The sequence below is a fragment of the Pteronotus mesoamericanus genome, unplaced genomic scaffold (assembly GCF_021234165.1).
Source record: "Pteronotus mesoamericanus isolate MK-2021 breed Mesoamerican mustached bat unplaced genomic scaffold, CSHL_Meso_final contig_20, whole genome shotgun sequence".
In the NCBI taxonomy this organism is placed as follows: domain Eukaryota; kingdom Metazoa; phylum Chordata; class Mammalia; order Chiroptera; family Mormoopidae; genus Pteronotus; species Pteronotus mesoamericanus.
Window position 1 is genome coordinate 6,052,855 of NW_026555085.1, and position 19,757 is coordinate 6,072,611.

Below are 19,757 nucleotides of genomic sequence, written 5' to 3' on the forward strand. Positions count from 1 at the left end.
GAACCATAGGCAATGAAACATGAATCAGACTGAAAGTGACCAGAGTCGGGGAGAGGGGGATAATGGTGGAAAAGGGGAACGGATTAGACAAAGAACAGATATGAATGACCCACAGACACGAACAATAAAGCGGGAATTAACTATGGGAGTGGGGAATGAGTTGGGCAGAGGAGGGCAAAGGGGGGAAAATTGAGACAACTCTTAATAACAGTAAAAAGTGATTTTTTTTAAAAAGAAAAGTAGCTAACCAACCAAAACACAACATTTTGTAAAGTTTGAAATGTTTTAGAATTTTGGGTGATCTGCATTTTGGAAGAAGACTCAGCCTTTTAACTCACTTTACTAGTTACTATTAACAATCAATTAACCATTTTTCTTTATCGTAGTACTGTGGGAGAGGCTGGATGCTGTGGGTTTATAGCAGAATATTCTTCAAAGATAGACTGTTATTCAAGCATCTGGTTGGTCTTTCTGAGGTCAAGCATCAAAGCTAAGATTTAGCTGTGTTGCTGTTGTAGCAGGAAAAAAACAAATTCTAAACTCTACCACTTGCTGCCCAAGTATAGAAGCCATTGATTTTGTGTTTAAAAACCTTTTTCCAACAGAAATGTGGGAATAGAAGGGAGTGTGGGTATGAGGGTGGCAGCCTGCAGAAACTGGGCTCCCTGTGCACTTTCCCATCTTCCATTTTTAATGTGTTTTCTTGGTCTTGACACATTTCTGTGCCTGGCCCTTACATCCTGACAGTTCATTCCCAGTTTGACTCAGTTTCTGGTGGAGCCCTTGGTGCCATGGTCATTACCCTGAGGCTTCATCTGGCTGTGTCCCTGGGTGCCCAGCTTCTGTACTCACCATGGTCACCACTCTTGGCCCACCATTTGGCTCTGCCCTCCTGGCAGTCATTGGAACTTGCTTTAAGCTTAACTCCTATTTATCCTTCAGAGGCGAGGTCACATGTCATTACCATAGGAAGAACTTCCTTGACACCAAGGTAGTTTCAGGTCCTCCTTATATGTGCCCTTGGAGTTTCCTGTATTTTACCTTCAAGGTGCTTATCACAATTTATAATTATTTTTGCCATTTATTCTGCTCATCTTATATCTTCAGCACCTGGGACAGTGCATGCTGCATAGAAGGAGTTCAATAAATGTGTTGAGTAAGCATGAACAAATGAAGCTTGTAACCTCGGCCCCCACCTGTTTTATCATACAATTGTATATGACTTTGAGCCAGTTATAAAACTTATCTGAGCCTTAGTTTATGCATGTATTATGCAAGTAGGGGTAATACCGTTTTATCTACCCCACTGTTTGGGGTGCTATGTGTGTAGTAGGTGCTTTGTATATGTTGTAGAATGAGTGAATGCATATGCTATCTCTGTAATAAGAGATGCCTGTATTTTAACAAGGATTTCTTTCATCTAACAGATGAGAGAAATTGAGAATCCCAGCAAGAGGAATCTTTTTTATTGAGTGGGAAATAAAATTCAGGATTTCATATACCTTTGCCCAGGGGTCTTTATTTCTCTTCTGGTTGTAATGTCATACTGGACTTTTTTTTTAATGGGGGAAGGGGAAAGTTTTTGAATGGATTTGGACCAAACTTGTATCGACTGACTTTTCCAATTCCTAAGGGGTTTGTGCCTGTCACAGGTTTTAACTAAGTTTGGTCCACCAAGAGCACAGCTTCTGGATTGCATGTACCTTAAAAACCTGTAAGAAAGAAGCAATGGTGAATGTGAACCTGAAGACCATGGAGGGTTCTATAGAGTTACTATTCTCATCAATTGGTACAGCTGCTTGGCCTTCTGAAACAGTGGCAGGATAAGATACTGATGATAAAAATGGTGAGATGGTAAAAATGCTTTCAGCCTAACAATTCTTTGTTCTACATGCCTCAGAGCCAGGCCTAGCTTAACCTGCTTATTTCTACTATCAGTGCAGTAAATACACCTTGCATATAAAATACAAATGCTACCCTGTTTTTCTTTTTCTTGCTTATCTCTTCTCCACCATGTCCACCCACTTCTGGTATTTCCCCTAACCATTTCCTTAGGCGTACAGAATAGAGAGAAGGGAGAAAATGCAGGAAGGATCCAAATATAACCAGACATATATTTTATTTGAGCCTCATCTCTTTGGAGAAAGGGAAACAGCTGAAAGGAGTAAGTTAGAGATGATCTGATAAAAAACACCAGAGGTGCAGCATGCACAATGAAGGAAACCCTTCATTAGAATATCTGCTGAAGGTGAAATGTGGTGCGCCTGGATAGGAGAATCAGAGATAATTCTAGGTGTTTAGCATGCTGATTTAACATTGGGAGTGAGATCACACTGCTGAGCAAGGAAGGACAGCAGGTGGAGGGCTCCCCAAACAAGTTCTGAGAATTTGTAATTAATCTGGGGCTCCTGACCAAGTGACCCCATTTGGGTGGCAGGATTTGTCAAGAGAATCTGACCCTTATTCCCAGTTTATCTCCTAGGAATCCTCAGTGTCATTGCCTTTAAATGAATATGAATTCATGTGTAGATGCCTCCTGTCCACTGACCTGGGCTGAGTGTGACTTGGGGAGCTGGGGGTCCAGTACTGCTGCTGAAGATAAGTCTGAGCCCTTGGCCTGGACCTGGGCTCAGGCTCAGGTCCAAGCTCCAGCTCCAGCTCAGATTCAGGTTCCAGCTCTGACTCGGGCTCCATCTCGTGATCCAGGTCTAGCCCGGTCTCTTGTTCCGACGCCAGCGTGGGCTCCAGCTCCACGTCTACCTCTGACTCCTCCTCTATTATTGGCTCTTGGATCTTGGTGAAGCCAGGACTTATATTTTGGGGGACTCCTAGGATACTGCTGCTTGTTTTATGTTTTGAACTTACATCCTGAAATACATATAATTAGATGGGTTAAAATTTCCAATTAAATATAACTTTCAAATAGTCGAGGAATTTCAGAATACAACAGGACTTAAGGTACCAGAAATCACGAGTTTCTGGCAAAGTAGAAAATATTTCTGGCCTAAATCTGCTTTTCATCTCCTTTGTACCCACTGGTTCCTCAGTTACTCACTATTTTTTAGGCTCAATCGATCCACCACTCCTGATTTCCCTGGATTTTCTAACTAGCCTGGGTTTCATGATCAGCCATGTGGATAGATAGCAATGGTCTTGGCAGCATTCTGAAACATCTTGTCTTCTTGATCTTGTCTCTCCAACCCCCAATGTAACCCTTACCGGGGCATATACAGCCCTTCGCAACCTGGCCTCTTGCCATCTTCTTTAGCTCTATCTCCATCTGTAGTCCCCACACTTTGCTCTAGCCATTAAGTTAACCAAAGATGCTTGACTACTGCTTACGTTTGCTCATGCTGCTCCCTGTGCCTGCCTTGCCCTTCTCCCTCTCAGCCACTTACACTTACTCATTGTTTCAGAGTCACATCAAGGATCACTAACCAGGATCTTAGCTTCCTTTGTGTTCCAACTGTTCTCACTCATAGTGCTATCATAGCACCAGTAATGTATTGCCTTATTCATTTACAAATCTACCCTCCCTATTTAACCCTAAGCCCCTTGAGGTAGAGCAGGGCCTGCCTGGTTCCTGATATCCCCAATACCAGGCACTGACCCTGTCACATAGCAGATGCCTCACAGGCTCTGTGAACCAGCCTTGCAACATTATTCCACAGAATTAACACCTTTTACCCTTCCTGAAACATTTTCTTCTCATCCACCATATGACACTCTTTTGCTTTTCTCCTTCCTTCCTGGTTGCTTCTTCCTGGTCTCTGTTTTCTCCTCTACTCCTTCTGAATGTTGGCATGCCCTGAGGCTTGACCCTGGGACTCTTCTCAATCTACACTACCCCGACGGCCCATTTTATTTAGTCCCATAATTTTCTCTACTATCTGTGTGCTGATGACTTGGTTATAACCCTTCCCCTGGTCAGCTGGTTTATATATCCACTTCCATTCTTGACATCTTCACTTGGATGTTTAATAAGTATCTTGAATTTAATACCTTGCAATGGAATTTTTTCCTCTCCTAGTCTTCTGCAGTTTAAATGCTATCAAAATATTGATATATTCAGTACCAAGTCTTAAGTGCTGATGAGAATGTTAGTAAACTAGAAAAATACTTTTTGAAAACATGTCCATCCTAAGTCAACTAATACCACTATCCTTAATAGAGAGACATAAGAAGCTTTTCTCATTAAATTCAGGAGTAATACAAGACTCACCATCATTATTGAAAGTGTTCTTTAGGGCTAGCTAATGCCATAATATATGTTACTAAAATAAGAATTTTAACAATTAGAAAATAACAGATTTATATTATTTGTGGAAATTATTATTATTTTTTTATTTAGAAAACTTGAGAATTAACAATGAAACCTTCCTGGACTAGTAAAATAATTCCTAAAGTGGCCAAATAATTTAACAAAAATCAATAGGTTTCCTATAGCTCAGCAGTTGCCAGTTAAAAAATATAATGAAAAAAGATTTATTTTATTTATGTATTTATTTATTTTAGAGAGGGAAAGGGAGGGAGAAAGAGAGGGAGAAAAACATCAATGTGTGGTTGCCTCTCAGGCACCCCCCTACTGTGGAACTGGCCTGCAACCCAGACATGTGCCCTCACTGGGAATCGAACTGGTGATTCTGGTTCACAGGCTGATGCTCAATCCACTGAGCCTCATCAGCCAGGGCAAGAAGATTTATTTTAAAAAACAATAAAATTGTAAAAGATAAAGTATAAAATAGATAGGATTTATCTATATGGAGGAAGTCACAAAATCTTATTATGAATACAACATTTAAAGAGACTGAATAAATGTAGAGGCTGCCCATATAGAAAAATATGTTCAAATCTAGCTATTGGGGAAAAAGTTATTCTAGGTAAGCAGAGGCACACAGCCTGTGAGAATACTCAACAAGGGTAAGGAAATACTTGGTAGTACATTACTTAGAGAAAGAAAAGGGCTATCTTTTACTTATTAACATCTCTATAAACACTACTCTGATAATTCTTTTTTGTCATAAAAATTCAAACATTATTGAAATGTAGTTAGTCAACAAATCAGGGGCTTAATTAAAAATAATTTCTAGTCATTAGGTGATATTTTGGTGCTCACTGGTGTTTTAATTTTCTTTTTTGGGGGGCGGGGGCACCGTTAACCTTCGCAGATGCTGATTTGAAAACACTGAGGTGGGCCCAGGTCGACACTTATTATCAACAAATGGCTAAAAATTCTGGCTTGTATATCATTCTCCTTTGCATTTGGTCAGGTTGAGGAAATTATAGCCAAAGTGTTAGGCTGGCAGATCTTTACCTCTGAGAGTTCATCAGTTTTATTACTCGTCCCAAGGGTGGGGTGGGGGTAGATTCTAAAGGTCCAGCTAGAGGAGATATTTAAATTATTTAGTCATTAATATGGCACTGGCACAAACCAAGCTTTCTGTAAAAAGGTTTAGGTAACCATCGCTTCAGTTGGGAAAGGGTCCTGAATAGCACCCAGATGCTCTGGCAGTGGGGGAACCTGGGATTGAGGTCCACTGCTGTTTACCAATTGATAAGAAGCGTTTCAACATCTCAAAGTCTGGCACAGCCAAACTCAACACCCTTTCCTGGACAGTGCTCATCTCTATCTGATCAGGTGTCTCTCATGATCTCAGCCACCACGTCACCCCCCATCTCACCCTGATGCATCACATCATCCAACCTTTTCTGTTTCTGAGTAGGTTTCCTGTATCACTGTCTCAGATTCATCCACGCTTAACTCGGAGGACTCTGGAAACTTCCGTGACAAGGCAAACAGCACAGCATCATGGAGGGTGAGGAACAGTTGGGCCTTGGTGATGCCAGCATCAAAGAAGTCATTCCTCTCAAAGGCCCTGACCACAGAGGCTACAAACCAAACCCGGAACACACACAGGGTCAGACACCTGGGGAGGAGAGCACCCAGGTGCAAAGCACAGCCCTTGTGTTGGGTGGAGGCTACTCACAGTGGCTCCCTGCAATGAGCACCAGAATGTTGGCGTTCTGGAAGGCATTGCACATCTGCAGGGAGGGAGAAAGTCAGTGTTAGGAATCCTTGCACTTACTAGGAAGGAGCCTTCTAATTAGCTGAGCTGTAAAATCCCTTTGGTCATTCAGTTGCCTGGGGTATATGTACCTTTATATCCAATTCAACTCTGTAAGCATTTGATGGGTGGACTTCTATACACTAGTGTCTAAGGTGCTGGGACTACCAAAGGGGATCAGGTCATCTCGTGTGGGGTGGGGAGTGAGGTGGAGGGTTGCCCCCGGTCTCAAGCAGGGGGAAACAGTTTACATAGAGAATGTCATGTGAGTACAGTGCTAGGACGGAGAAAGGCATAGGTGTGATGGGAACACAGTAGACAGTCCTCAAGAACAACTATATCTGGATAGTAGTACTTAGTGTTCACATGTGATCCCCTTCTCCCTGGGGCAAAACATGGCCCAGAGATGGTCAAATGACACCGTAGGAAGTGGAACTCGAGAACCTGGAGGATCACATTCAGAGCTGCTCTGCAAAGTTGCTCTTGACTTCAGTAAAACATCAGATATTTAGAAGTATCAGATTAATAAGCATCTGATACTTCAGCCAGTATATATGTTCTGGGGCAATAAATAAAGTTCAATCCAAAGCAGGTCAATATTAAACTTAATACTCAAATATTGAATAGATCAAACTCTGAGCACTAAGTTAAAAATGTGAAAAGAAAACCAAAACACAAAACAGACTCTACTTTTTTAACTTCCAAGAGGAAACAAGAAAGTCATTCTTCATCACATGGTAAATCATAAAATTGTTTGGTAAAGAGCCACAATGGACATACTCTAAATGACAAGCAATGGGAGACTGAAATCCCATCAATTGGGAAGAAGCTTAAATTGAGTGGTTGTCTCTAATAAGAACAAGTGTTGGGATTTTTAAAATGAAGCTTAAATTTTCAGTTAAAATATTTGAAATTATTTCCTCTAATATGGCAACATAGAACAGTTACAAAAGGAATGGAGAAAGCTGTATTTATAGTGTAAAAGTGCACCACGAATCTGAAGGCTGTAAATGTAGGTGATTGATATCGCCTCCATGTTGGTGCTGGAGCAGGGAGTCATCAGCATTGGCAGCTGTGGGTAGATCATGCCAACGGCCAGAAGGCAAGAGAGGAGAGGGAGGAGAAGAGGATGGCACAACTGCTTTAAGTTCCAGTGATGGACAAGCCACTAACTAACTGTGAGCCCATCACTCTTAGGGGGAAATATGGCTTGTCTCTCAGGACTGTGTGAGAATTAAATGGGATCATGTGTATAAATGTGCCACGCTCAGCATGGCATGTAGTAGGCATTTAATAATGTACAATGAGTGAACTCTGAAATAGCAACTAGAGCATGAGCTTGGGAGAAAAGAACACAGCCCACTAGGATGACCTAAGATGGAAAAGCCCAAAAGACAAGACATTATCATGTATACTTGATTCTGAAAATGGGATGGGAAAAAAGCATCTCATGGATAAGACCCTGAACATTAATTTCTTCCATGCCTCAGACTTTATAGATGAGGAAACGAACACCCCGTGCAATTTAGCAAGCTACCTCTGATCATATGGACAGTGAGCAGAAGCTAGAGTGGAGCATACATCTAATAGACCACCCACCAGAGTTCTTGCTGCTTTAAGAATAGTATTCCTTTAGGAATCAGATGGTTTGATAATATAGGATCCTAGGGTAAAAGATGGAAAATCAGCCAAAGGAGCATATCTCAAGAAAAGGTGGGTGCAGTCAGAGATGTTCAGAATGTTTAAACCTGAGCCATCACCAACAGACACAAGAGTGAGATAGCAGGCTTTAAACTGAGATAAGGTGGCTGAAGAAAAGATACCATACTTATGGGGCATTGAACAATAAAACCAATATGGTTAGTCGTGCATCTCACTGACTATACTGTATAAGAAAGAGAAATGAAAACTGTCAGAGAAACCAGGGAGTGGGAGAGAAGCCAGGACATAGGGACACAACTTTTGAAGGAAAAGTCTTCCCTGCCCTTTTCACCCAAAGATGCAGCAATGAAGAGGGATCTGGGGATAATCCTAGAGGTACTGGACCAGGCAGCCCCAGGCTTGTGGTGTCATTTCATCACAACTTCAAATCTGACTGTCTTTACAATGTGTAGCTCAGAGTAGCTGAATAGTGGAGAATTCTTGGTGAGATTTTTTTTTCCCTGTAGCATTCAGACCTCTTCCTTGAAAAGACTTGCAGCTAACTCCCGGGATACACTAGGAGTTGCTGGGTGAGGCACAGACTGCTATTTCAATAGTGTTAACAGTTTCCCATTTTTTCCTTTCTTGAGCAAGACTATGCCATGCTTAGGGGACCAACCTCAGTTCAATAAATCAGAGTTGGTTCATTTTCTATTTATTCGGGTTGACCTTAAATTATCTCAGTGTCCACCTTTCTAGTGGCCTAGGAGTCACATAGTAGCTGATCAGTGACTAATACAATTCAGTCAGGGCTGGGGTGGTGCTCGTAGGTGGGGATCAGAGCTCTTGTTAAAGCCACCTCAGTACTTACCTGTCTTAATACGACCGAAGCCCGTGAATCCACAAAATGTACCATGGAGAAATCTAGGATGATGGTGTGGGTGCTGGGTAGAAAAGACGATTCTGAGTAAGGGATGACTGATCTGCTCCTGACCTGACTTTCAGCTGCAGCAGGAAGTGGCATCAGTCTGTCTCTAGGGAGGTTTTTAGAAAGCCAGACTTTCTCCCCATCCTCATAATTTTGCATTTGATTTCTCTGAAATGTGGAAGATGCTATGTACGGTGCTTGTTCATCCGATGAAATTTGGCTCGTGATCCCGCTGTCCAAACGTGTACAACGAATCAGGTTAATGGAGGATCCGTCGTGGTCCCGTTTACTTTCAAATCGTTCTGTGTAAACAACCTGGGAGGAGAGTTAGGGGAGGACTGCGATAAGATTCAAATAAGGGCTGGAAGTACTCGCAACTGTGCTGTTTCTGTCTGCTAACTCACTCTCCTCTCTCGTAAGAAACTTCTCTACAGTACATACATCTTTTACTTGGGTATCTCACTGTCACTCCAAGCTCATGACTAAAAAACCACATTCATCTTGCTTTATCCTCACCACTCAGAAGCTTCCCCTCCCAACTTCCCTATGTGCGTCAATGACATTAACATGGTCCTAGTGAGCTGAACTTAAAGTCATCTTTGACTTGTTCCTTTCCCTCACCCCAGAGTTCTAACTAGCTTCCATTGCCTTGGAATGCTTTGAAGTATTTCTTTCCATCAGCTCCTTTTCTCAATACCACCTTCTTTTATCAGTGAGATGATGATCTGTCCAACTTCCTTAAGAGGAAAAAAACTGCTTGAGCAGGGATGTCTTTACCTTTCACTCCTCTCATCCTCCCAGCAGGCCTGGGAGCCTGCCACGGCTGAAGTTCACTGTCAAGCACCAGGATAGACTAACCTGCAAGATGTGAGTGCCAGCTCTGCAGTCACAGGGACCAGTTTCCGCCAGGGGAATGGCATGTGTCCATGCAAAGGATAAATTACAACATATGTGGACAAGCACTATAAGGCACATGGAAAAGTGGAAGGAATTCATTTGCTAGAGTGGTATAATTTGGGAAAAATTCGTTGTCCTTTTTCATAGTCTCATAGTTCTGGACACATATGAGGAGCTCAGTAAATATCAGATGATTCTATTCTACTCTCAGAAGTATTTCCTGATGTCCTGTGATCACCCTCTATAATACTCAGTGCAGTGTGAGTATAACATAACAATTAGATATAGTTAATTTTGCCCTCTTGGCAAGAAAGTTGGTGTTTTCTGGGAGCTCAGTAGAACCTACACTTCGTTAGGGCATATGGCAACCAGAGCGGCTGTTCCATGTTTGCAGGGGCCTGCATGAGGAGGGGGACAGGGGTGTGTGCGGCGGGGGGGCGGGGGGCGTCTGTAGATAGAGCTGCTCCTCCCGAGTGTATGTGTGGACTAGGTAAAATGCCCCACAGCTAGAAATGAGCAGCCCTGCTCTGGGGAAAGGGAATATTTTGATCAAGTCTGAGTCAGAAATAATGAACACTATGTTCATCAGCTGAAATAACCTTCGGATGCTGTAAAATTCCCATCTGTGCTTTTTGGCCATTCACAACCCATCATCATTTCCGTGGTCACAGGCAGACAGCAGAGACCCTGACAGATCCTTGAGAATCCCAGTCACCTTGACCCTGCCTGAGTTGGGATTGTAAAATAATCTTTAAAGTCCGATATTTTCAGAACTCTAAAGGCAGGCAGCTGAAGTTCTGGAAAATAGGCACAACTAGGGAATTACTCTCTCTGCACTCAGTAAGTCTCTAACCATTGAGTAGGGACTCAAGGGTCACCTTGTCCTCCTTGTCCTCCTACCTACTTTCAGGTCAAGATCTAACCCTCAAAGGGGGACTCATATATTCATTTCTGAGTAGAAATCTTTAATTTCCAATTACCCATGGTTCATCTAAGAGTCAAAAATCCCTCTTTTGAGGGGGTTTGATTTCTTTTCTTAACAACTGACTGCTTGCACACTTCTTTATAAAACATGGAGAAAAATGCGAAAAAGAGGAGGTTTCTAACCCTGGGTGGTGGCTCCAGTTCATCACAGTTGCAGAAACACCGACAAATCTTGTCTTCCTGTGAGCTGTCTTCACTCTCTTGAAACAGGCCGAACACTTCTTCTTCTTTAAGCGGCACACTTACCATCTCCAACTGAAAGACAGAAGAGGGCTCTCACCTAAATGGCAAGTGGAGGCAAGTGGCAGGGAGCGGCCCTGGGGAGGGCAAGGGGAGCAGGTGAAGAGAATGGGAGGGAAGCCCTCACCTCTTCCAACAGCTTGTGCTTCAGGTGGTGCACGTTTACAAATGTGATGGAGTTGCAGCACTGGAAGATTTTCACCCCAGGAATGGCCATGATCTGCAAGGAAAATGTAAAGTTCAGAGAAATTGCTCAGCTCTTTTATGGGGTAAGGAAAAATCTTTAGAACCTTCTGGAAACTCCGTATTCTTTATAAGAGGTAAGAACTGGCAAGTTCCTTCCTCCCATTTTCACCCCCTGCTTTTCCTGCTTTCCTTTTTCCCCTCCATTTCTTCACTCCTCTCTTTTACCTTGGCCTCCCATCCCCTAAAGTACATTTTAAAATTATCCTTAACTGGCTGCAGGACTCTAGAATTTACCTACCTCATTAAGTTCCCCACCTCAACCACTGTGTATCCCTCTGCCTGCCTTTGTCAAGCATGTCTGGAATACAGCAAACAGCAAAGGGAGTTTGTAGAAAAACTAAGCAGCAGACCTGGTCTACCCCATGCTTTGGGCAAAGGAGTGGGACTGACTTGGGGTCTTACCTCCCGATAGTCATTGACGCTTCTGTAAATGTTGGTGTTAGGGATCTGACCCAGGAGGAGAATATTAGTTCTGAAAGGAAATGCATTTGTCTTTAGGTCAAAGTTGCCTCCCCTGCCATGGCTAACCTCCTATTACCTGAGACTAAGTACCTGTGTGACTGAACAGTGATCATGAAGAAGGCAAAAGCTACTGAAACAAGTAGTCCGATGTCCAGTCCCAGGAATATTGCAGATAGGAATGTCACCATCCAAATAATCTTATAGAAAAGGAGAAGAAGGGAAAAGGAAAACCAAGATACCAAGCAGAATGAAAAAAAATCGCCAGTCCAATCTCCCAGCTCACCTTTACCCTCCCGCTCCTGACACCCGGGATTTGGAGAACAAATTCCAACAGCCATATGAGCTGATGCCATTATAAATGTCTGGGTTCCAAGGGACTCAAGAGTTACCATGCCCTCCCACCTTGGTCATTTCACTCTTCAATTCTCTCTTGAAACTTTAGTTTCCTCATTTGAAAAATAGAGGTAATAATATCTACTTTATAGGCTTTCTTGAGATTAGAAATGCCATTTGTAAAGCAACCCAGAACACTCACCAAATGGCAGTTGCTATTTTAAGATCTATAATAGTTATCTGGAGATTCAGCAAACATCCTTTTCAAGCCCTTCTCCATCACTCTCAGCAGGTGACCTGACTTTCCCCTTCACAGAGAAGATAGGCTGAAACTCCCTCAAGTTTTACTTCCCCCTCCACCTGCCTCTTGTTAGTTAGCATCTGCCCTCAGCTTTCCTCTCCCCCTACAGTCCTGTTGGAAGTGCTCTCTCTCCTCCTAGAACCAGAAGCTCTGCCTGTGCCCTGGACCATATACCCTCTTAGCTCCTCAGGGACCTGAATCCAAAAACTATCCCCTTTTGTAACACTTTCTGCCTCTACTGGGTCCTCCGCTCATCATATTGCCCTCCCCGAGCCTTTTATTTCTTGCTGTCTCTCCTTTCTGTCCCCTAGCTCTACTACAGAGAGAAGCGGGGAGCTCCATCAGTTATTCTGGTAAGACATTTCCTTCTCTCAGTAGGATTTGTGTCTCTGGGTTAAAAGGCACTCAAATATGCAGTGCGTGACAAACCCTTTGTATTAGATATGTATGGAGCTGTAGCCCCTTAATTAATTCCTTTTTATTTAATTTTGCGTAATTGGAGTGAGGTCTCAGTATTTCCATGCACCAACAACTTCGACTCCCTGTTTAGAGCAAATGTAGAGTCTTAGGCCTTGGAGTTGCTAGTGTCCTTCATGCTGAGGTCTTTCTTTGTCCTCTCTCCCTCTCTCCAACCTTTCCCTCCATCTGCCCCTACCTCAGCCAGTGCATCTACACTCACACTGTCATATTGGCTCTGCCTCCACAGATTGGGGAGGTAGTAAATGGTTTCAAGGTAGGGTAGGATGTTGCTCACAATAATACCCGCCAGCACAGCCTGTGGAGAAAAAGATAAATGCTGCTTTAGTTTACCTTCAGGGGCAAAACTCCCAAATCTTCACAAAGGAACCATCAAAAGTTAGCCTTGCTGCTCAGAGATATTAGGCATTGATATTTCATAAAGAATATCATGTTTGTGCTTTAACTCATTGTCTAATCAAATGAGTATTCCCCACAGTTTTCTTTGCTCTCCTCTGTGATTTGTCAAACAGAGGACAAGGCAAGGCCAGGGCCTGGCTGGTTCAGCCAGGAAAGCTTCACCAAGTTCCTTTAAGATTCTGACGGAGGGGAGGAGGAGTAGCCAGAGACTGCAGCCCTCTAGCCCCTCTGCGTCCATGCTGTCACTTCTGGTGTTTGGGAGAGGACCCTCAGGGGCTGGCACCTTTGGCCACTTGCTTTGTCTAGTTTGCTTGACACATCTATGTCACTACATTGCCTAGAACCATTGTCAGATTGAATGACAAATTAAGGGAACTTCCATTCAGAGAAATTCTGAAATAGTTTCAACTGGGCTTTCATTCAATCTAACCATGATACACTAAAATTATTTCAACAGTGAGATACCATTTTTTGTCCATAAAATCAAATTAGCAAGTTGAAAACACCCCATATATATGGTTGTTGCATATGAAACAGTATAGCCCTTTTGGAAAATAATCTGGCAATACATCAATACATGCTGATATGCTTTCCCACAGAAATTTTGTTTTACTTCAGAAATCTATCCTAAATATAGAAAAGGGTAGATGTACAAAATTACTCATTGTTGTGTTATTTATAATAATAAAAATTCAGACAACCTAGTTTTCCAATAAGAAGAAAATAACTAAATAAGTTACAATATGAGGTATCATGCTATATATTAAACACAAACAAGAATGCAAAGTTACATGTCTATGCAAAGCAATATCCATACATAGAAAATAATATTGATCAGATATATGCCAAAATGTTAATAGTGGTTTACTTGTAATTATGGATGATATTTTTATCTATTATGAATTTTCCAAGATTTTAAACAAAATAAGCATGTCTACTTTTCTAATGGAAAGAAAGTTTCTTGAATATGAGAAAACGAATTTCTATACTTGTGCCCTGACTGGTGTGGCTCAGTTGGTTGGGCATCATCCTGCAGGGCAAAGGGTCACCGGTTTGATGATTTTCAGTCAGGGCATATACCTGGGTTGCGAGTTCGGTCCCGGTCGGGGGTGTGCCAGAAGCAATTGATCAATGTTTCTCTCTTGCATTGATGTTTCTCTCCCTTTCTTTCTCCCTCCTCCCCCTCTCTCTAAAAATAAATAAATATTTAAAAAGAATCTGTACTCGTAAGATGTAAAAATCATCTGGGCCTTAAAGTAGAGCTAACCTACTGTAAGAAATATTTTCATGTGTTCATGAAGTCCCAGCACTGGCTTAACATTTCTCAGCCTTTTCCTAGCCACCCTCTCCTCTATATACTCTGCCTAGGAATTAGAACTGACCCTACCACCAGGAGTGGCTGGATCCAAGCTTACTCTGGTTTTCTGAGGTCACTCAATGACCAGTTAGACTCAACAGTAGAGGAGGAAAGAGCAAAGATGAAGTTAGCAGAAATTATTTCATTCCAATTTTCATCTTCTTTTCAGTCAGGAATCTCCAAACTTTCTGCATTTTGCAGGAAGATGTGAGGGGAAGAAAAAGAATTTCAACTTCATAGGGTTTTTGCAAGCTTTTGGCTTGAGAGAAGGAGTGGGAAGAGGAACACATACTTTCATAAAAAAATACAATAAAAATGTACTTTTCTGAATATTAAGGTTAGACATGCTTATGTATAAAGAAGAAATAAATTTATTTATAATTTCCATCATCCAAGAGATTACCATTGTTAACATTTTGGTATGTTCTATATATTTATTTTACACAAATTGAAACAATATTGAGTATACTATTTTGTATCATGTTTATAAAATTTTGTGTTGGTCCCCTTGCTAACTAATTGATATCTTAGCCAGGATGCCCCAACAATTCTTCCAATAAGGATTTTGCAACAAGCAATTCATAGTCTTTCAAAGAAGAAAGGAATCTTTAATCCCCATAGAGCCAATTGGTATAGTGATTCAGATATTCCACTGATCAGATTGTATTCACATTTTCTCACCCAGAAATATCCTAACAAGATGCTGTAAAAATAATGTGCCATAGCATGGGTAGTCAGAAGCAGGAGTTGTCCTGTCTCTAACATATGTATAATGAAGGAGTACTACTTACTTTTATCACTAGCCTTCAGTGAAATTCTGACAGATTTTTATTTGTTTGGAATTTTTTAAAAATCTGATTCTTCTAGCTATGAAGAAAAAATATCACTGTTCAAAGTAAATCAGTGAGTGGATTTGCTAAAATAGACTCCAAGGGTGATCGCACCAAAGGTGCTATGCAAACTAAATTCTGGAGATGACTTCTGCTAGGAGTCAGAGGACAGCTTGTGTGATAAACACACAAGCTTAATCCCACCTTCCATACATAGATGATTCCATGGCTGGCTTTCAAGGTCCCTGAATCACAAGAGCAGAAAACAGCAACGGCCTTGAGGTGGTCCTGCTCTGCTGCAACCTACCAGGTGGAATCAACATATTCGAAAGGATGGGGATGGCATTTATCACCACTCCAGCTTCAGGGACTGCCACCTCAGTGTGTAAACAAGTTGTCAACACCAGGAGTGAAACCTCCTCCCACCTCCCTTAGTACCATGTAAAAATGGTTAAAGGGAACATTAAAGAAATTTAAAAGGAAATTGTGTTCATTGAGCATTGATTTCTTTTGTAACTTAGAACAAATTGATTATAGCTGGTAGTTAGTGCTCCTGGAATCTCAGTGCAAGGTGGTCATTTTCACACAAAGTGAAGAAACGGCACATAAGTATATAGGAGCATCCAAGCTGATCACATTTATAACTCAGCTTTCAGACCCTGCATTGTAAACTAACGAAGGAACAGTGTGGAAGCAAGAGAGAAATTGAGTTCACTTGAGTGCAAACAAGGCCTTCTGGAAACGGTTTAGGAAACCAGATGGCATGAATGCACAGTGAGTTTCTAAGCCTGTGTTGGAATGGGCGTTCTGGCATCTGAAGTGTATTTTTATCATCTTTAACTGAATCCTTACTTGTAAAGCTTACTTTATAACAAACAATTAAAAGATGATTAACAAGAATGAGAATATTAACAATAATGACTAATGTTCCTTGAGTGTTGTTATTAGCGCAACATTGTCTCTCTCTGTTATATACGATATCTTATTTAACTCTCAATCCTGTGGGGTAGATGCTGTCATTTTAAAGGAGAGGGAGTAGTGACAGGCTGAGGCAGACACCAGGGACAAGCTGAACGCGATTCTCCTCAGAGATACCCACCAAGATGCAATCTGGAGATCGGGCTTTCTTGGCTTAGCTATTTGATCAGTTCCACTTACATTTGGCAGTTCGTAGAAAAAGTGTCCCACCTTCACCATCAGGAGCAGCATCACACCTGCTCCTACCAGAGATGCAAACTGAGGAGACAGAGCAGGTTGGAGAGAGACCATCAGGAGCATATTGGTCCTTGCCTGCAACTGAGGCCTTCAGCTCAGTAAGAGGAATGTCAGTTTTCTTAAAAGGAGTTGAGTGTAAACATCAGCATAAGTGCATTTTTGTTGAACCGATATTGTCAGTCTTGTCTCAGTGCTAAACACATGCTAAATACATAGTCATTGGATGAACACACAAATGCTTTCTGAAAAGTTGCAAATTGTCTTCCGTATTTGAATCTTTATTGCCATAGCTTTTTGCTATGAATCTGAAGTCTCCTAAAACCTTGAGTGCATTCCCTCCTAACTTTAGCCTCTCCTTGAACAGTTTAGAACAGCCCTAGTAGAGTCATCACTTTCAGCCCTGAAATCCCAGCCACTTTACTTCCCTTATCAATAAATATCACACCTCTCACTCCTGGAACATGGGGACAAGGCAAGGAGTCCAGTCCTTGGAAAGCAGAGAAGGAAAGGAACCCACTCAGGGAGAACAGGGAAGCACAGTGATCAGAACTGAATAAACAGGAAGATGGACCTGGGGTCAGTCTAACTGGACACAGGCCTGGGGCTTTTCATATCCCTTCTGCTGTGGGCCTGCCAACACCTCAGGCCCAGGCCATGGCTGCAAGAGCTGCAACCAGTGAAGACAAGTGGGTTCTAGACTGCGAAAAATTAAAGAGAAATCCAGACACACATATATACACAGCTTGTATTTATGCCAGACAAAAAAACAAAGCTGCCCCTGGTGGAAAGTCATGCCTGAGAGGTTCAGAACCAGACCCCTAGCTTCTCTGTAGTCCAGTTGAAGTAGAGGTGTTCTCAGGCAGAGTGAATCAGAAGCCCCCAGAGAGAAGGGGTGGAGAGAACACCCACTGATGAAGGCCGAACCAGCCTCCGAGGCTTTTGTGGGTCCAGATCAGAACCTCAGAGCGGAGGCTGGGCAACTCTGATATGTAGGGCCAGGGGCCAGCAGAATTCTCTGCTCTAACTAGTGATTTGCACTGGGCAAATCAGGGTGTCAGGGAAGGGTTTACCAGCATCCTTAGAGACATGCCTTCTACGTAGGGTCACTGCAGAGAGGGATGTCATCGGTAGGAGAGTGTGCCGTGCAGGAGAGCAATGCAGCCACAGGAAACAGGATAAGAGCCATGGGCTGCCTTGGAGGCAGGCACTTTGTCCACCAGGCACAGGCCACCTCAGGCTGAGCTGAAGCCCTTCTCCTTGCCCGCCACCTGTAGGTATCTAACGCTCCCTTCTGTAATCCACGAAAGTCCCACTTCCTCCATCATTCTCCTTTTTGCAATATTTATGGCACTTTTAATTTATTGTACTTATTCTGCACTTAATTTTACTTGCACTATGATATAATTTTTTCCAGCAGTGTGTGTCTTTATGTTATGCTTATATACTGAATCAACAAAGTGTGTTGTCAAAAGATACTGGGAACTAAAGTCTGGGATTACCATTTCCATGTCTTCTTATCATAAAACCCTCTCGGTTTGACTTCAAAGTTTTTTTTTGTTCTTGCATAGAATTTCCTTCTTTTTAACATAACCCACCTTCCTTCTTTCTGTTAATGAGTACTGGAAAAGGGCCACCTTGTAAAGCCAACGTGTCTGGCGAAAGCTCTCTGATGACAAAGTCCAGTCCGTATAGACTGATATCATATGGTCTTACTTTAGACCCATGCTCTTGCCCCTGCTCAATCTTCTTTTATTAGCTTTCACCTTATATTTCACCAAATTTAGCAATGGACTGTGACACTTTCTCTTTCTCCATTAAAGTTTAGTGTCCATTCTTCTGACATTTCAGTTTCTGAGCATGGCTGTACCTGCCTACCATGCTTCTGCAGCCTTAGTTTATCTTTGACCTCCATCGCTGTTTCTCTGCCTTGTGAACCCTGACCCATTCCCTGGTTTCAGTTCTATTAGTTCTTTGACACTTCATCAGGCTACAGAGCTGAGACAGAACACCTCTCATGTCGTAAAGTTGTAACTTTTATCTAGTAAGTTCAAAATCCATGAACATTGCACTCATGCCTGCAGTTAGACAAGGAAGTTTGCCTGTAGAGCCTTCTTTACTGTCGTTCTTCCTTTTCCTCCCCCTAGTCCCTGGCTGCTCCCCTGTACATTTAGTTTACTAATCCAGAATGCCTAAAGAGGTTCTGACCTAGGTAATTTTCTCTTATACAAAGGTAGAAAGGTCATAAATTCCCTAGGCTCGTCTAGACAAAGACCTTACTCTCTATCATGAGAGCCCCTTGCCAGGCCCTTGGAGGAAGATAAGACAGTTTCTGCTTTGGCTGCCAGGATGCAGAGAGTTGTATTAACGCTTTCCTGGGCTAGGACTGAGAATATATCTCTCATAGAAAAAAATGTTAAGAGGTGATTGTTACTTTACCTGACATACTATCTTTTAGGTATGTTACATGGAAAATAGTTTTTTTGTAGGCTAATACAGAGAAGCTTCTCACATAGAATAACGCTTCTATAGAAAATGACTTTCAAGTTCCACAGTGACAAATAGCTTTTAAGACAAAAATTAAACAAAAATTAAGGCAAGCATGAAATCCAAATTCTTCCAAGAGATCTTTCCCAACAAGTATAACATTGAAAAGTAAAAAAATGGAGAACATTATATTCAGTGAAATAAGCCAGTCAGTGAAAGATAAGTACTATAAGATTTCACTCATATGTGAAATCTAATGAACAAAATGAACTAACAAACAAAATAGAAACAGACTAATGGATAGAGACCAGACTGACAGCTGTCAGAGGGGAGGAGGGTTGTGGGGTTGGGTGAAAAAGGTGAGGGGATCAAACAAAGAAAACAAAAAACAAAACAAACAAACCAAAAACCTCAGAAACAAACAACTGAATGGTGATTACCAGAGGAGAAGGGGAGTCGGGGGAGGTAGACAGTGGTATAGGAGGGCTAAATGGTGGTGGAAGGAGACTTGACTTGGGGTGATAAACACACAATACAATATACAAATGGTGCATTATAGAATTGTACAACTAAACATATAATTTTATTAGCTGATGTCACACCAATAAATTCAATTAAAAATAAAATATCATGATTAAGCTAATGTAATTACATTACATTATATATATGAATATATGAATATATTTCTATGAATATAGGAATAGACATAAATATCTTTATAGGTTAGAGATCAAATTCTGTTTCAACATACCTGCTGTCTTCCTCCAGATTTATCCTGGATAATAGTGCTGACAACAGCACCAGTAAACACACAAGATCTGAAAAATGAGCTGACGACATTGCAAAGGCCAATGACTATTAAATCCTATAAAGAAAAGGCAAACATACACTTGAAGCC

At 41.8% G+C, this 19,757-nt stretch overlaps 1 protein-coding gene across 1 annotated transcript in view; it reads right to left on the minus strand.

Moving 5' to 3' along the window:
• Window positions 1–2,460: 2,460 nt before the first annotated feature.
• The window catches only part of SLC26A8 (solute carrier family 26 member 8), a 78,021-nt gene continuing 60,724 nt past the window's right edge, over window positions 2,461–19,757 (minus strand). The window contains 11 exon segments of the mRNA XM_054570209.1: window positions 2,461–2,868; window positions 5,705–5,889; window positions 5,988–6,042; window positions 8,578–8,949; window positions 10,639–10,770; window positions 10,883–10,975; window positions 11,404–11,473; window positions 11,554–11,660; window positions 12,777–12,872; window positions 16,319–16,396; window positions 19,611–19,724. Of these exon segments, the coding sequence (XP_054426184.1) occupies window positions 2,461–2,868; window positions 5,705–5,889; window positions 5,988–6,042; window positions 8,578–8,949; window positions 10,639–10,770; window positions 10,883–10,975; window positions 11,404–11,473; window positions 11,554–11,660; window positions 12,777–12,872; window positions 16,319–16,396; window positions 19,611–19,724 (1,710 nt within the window).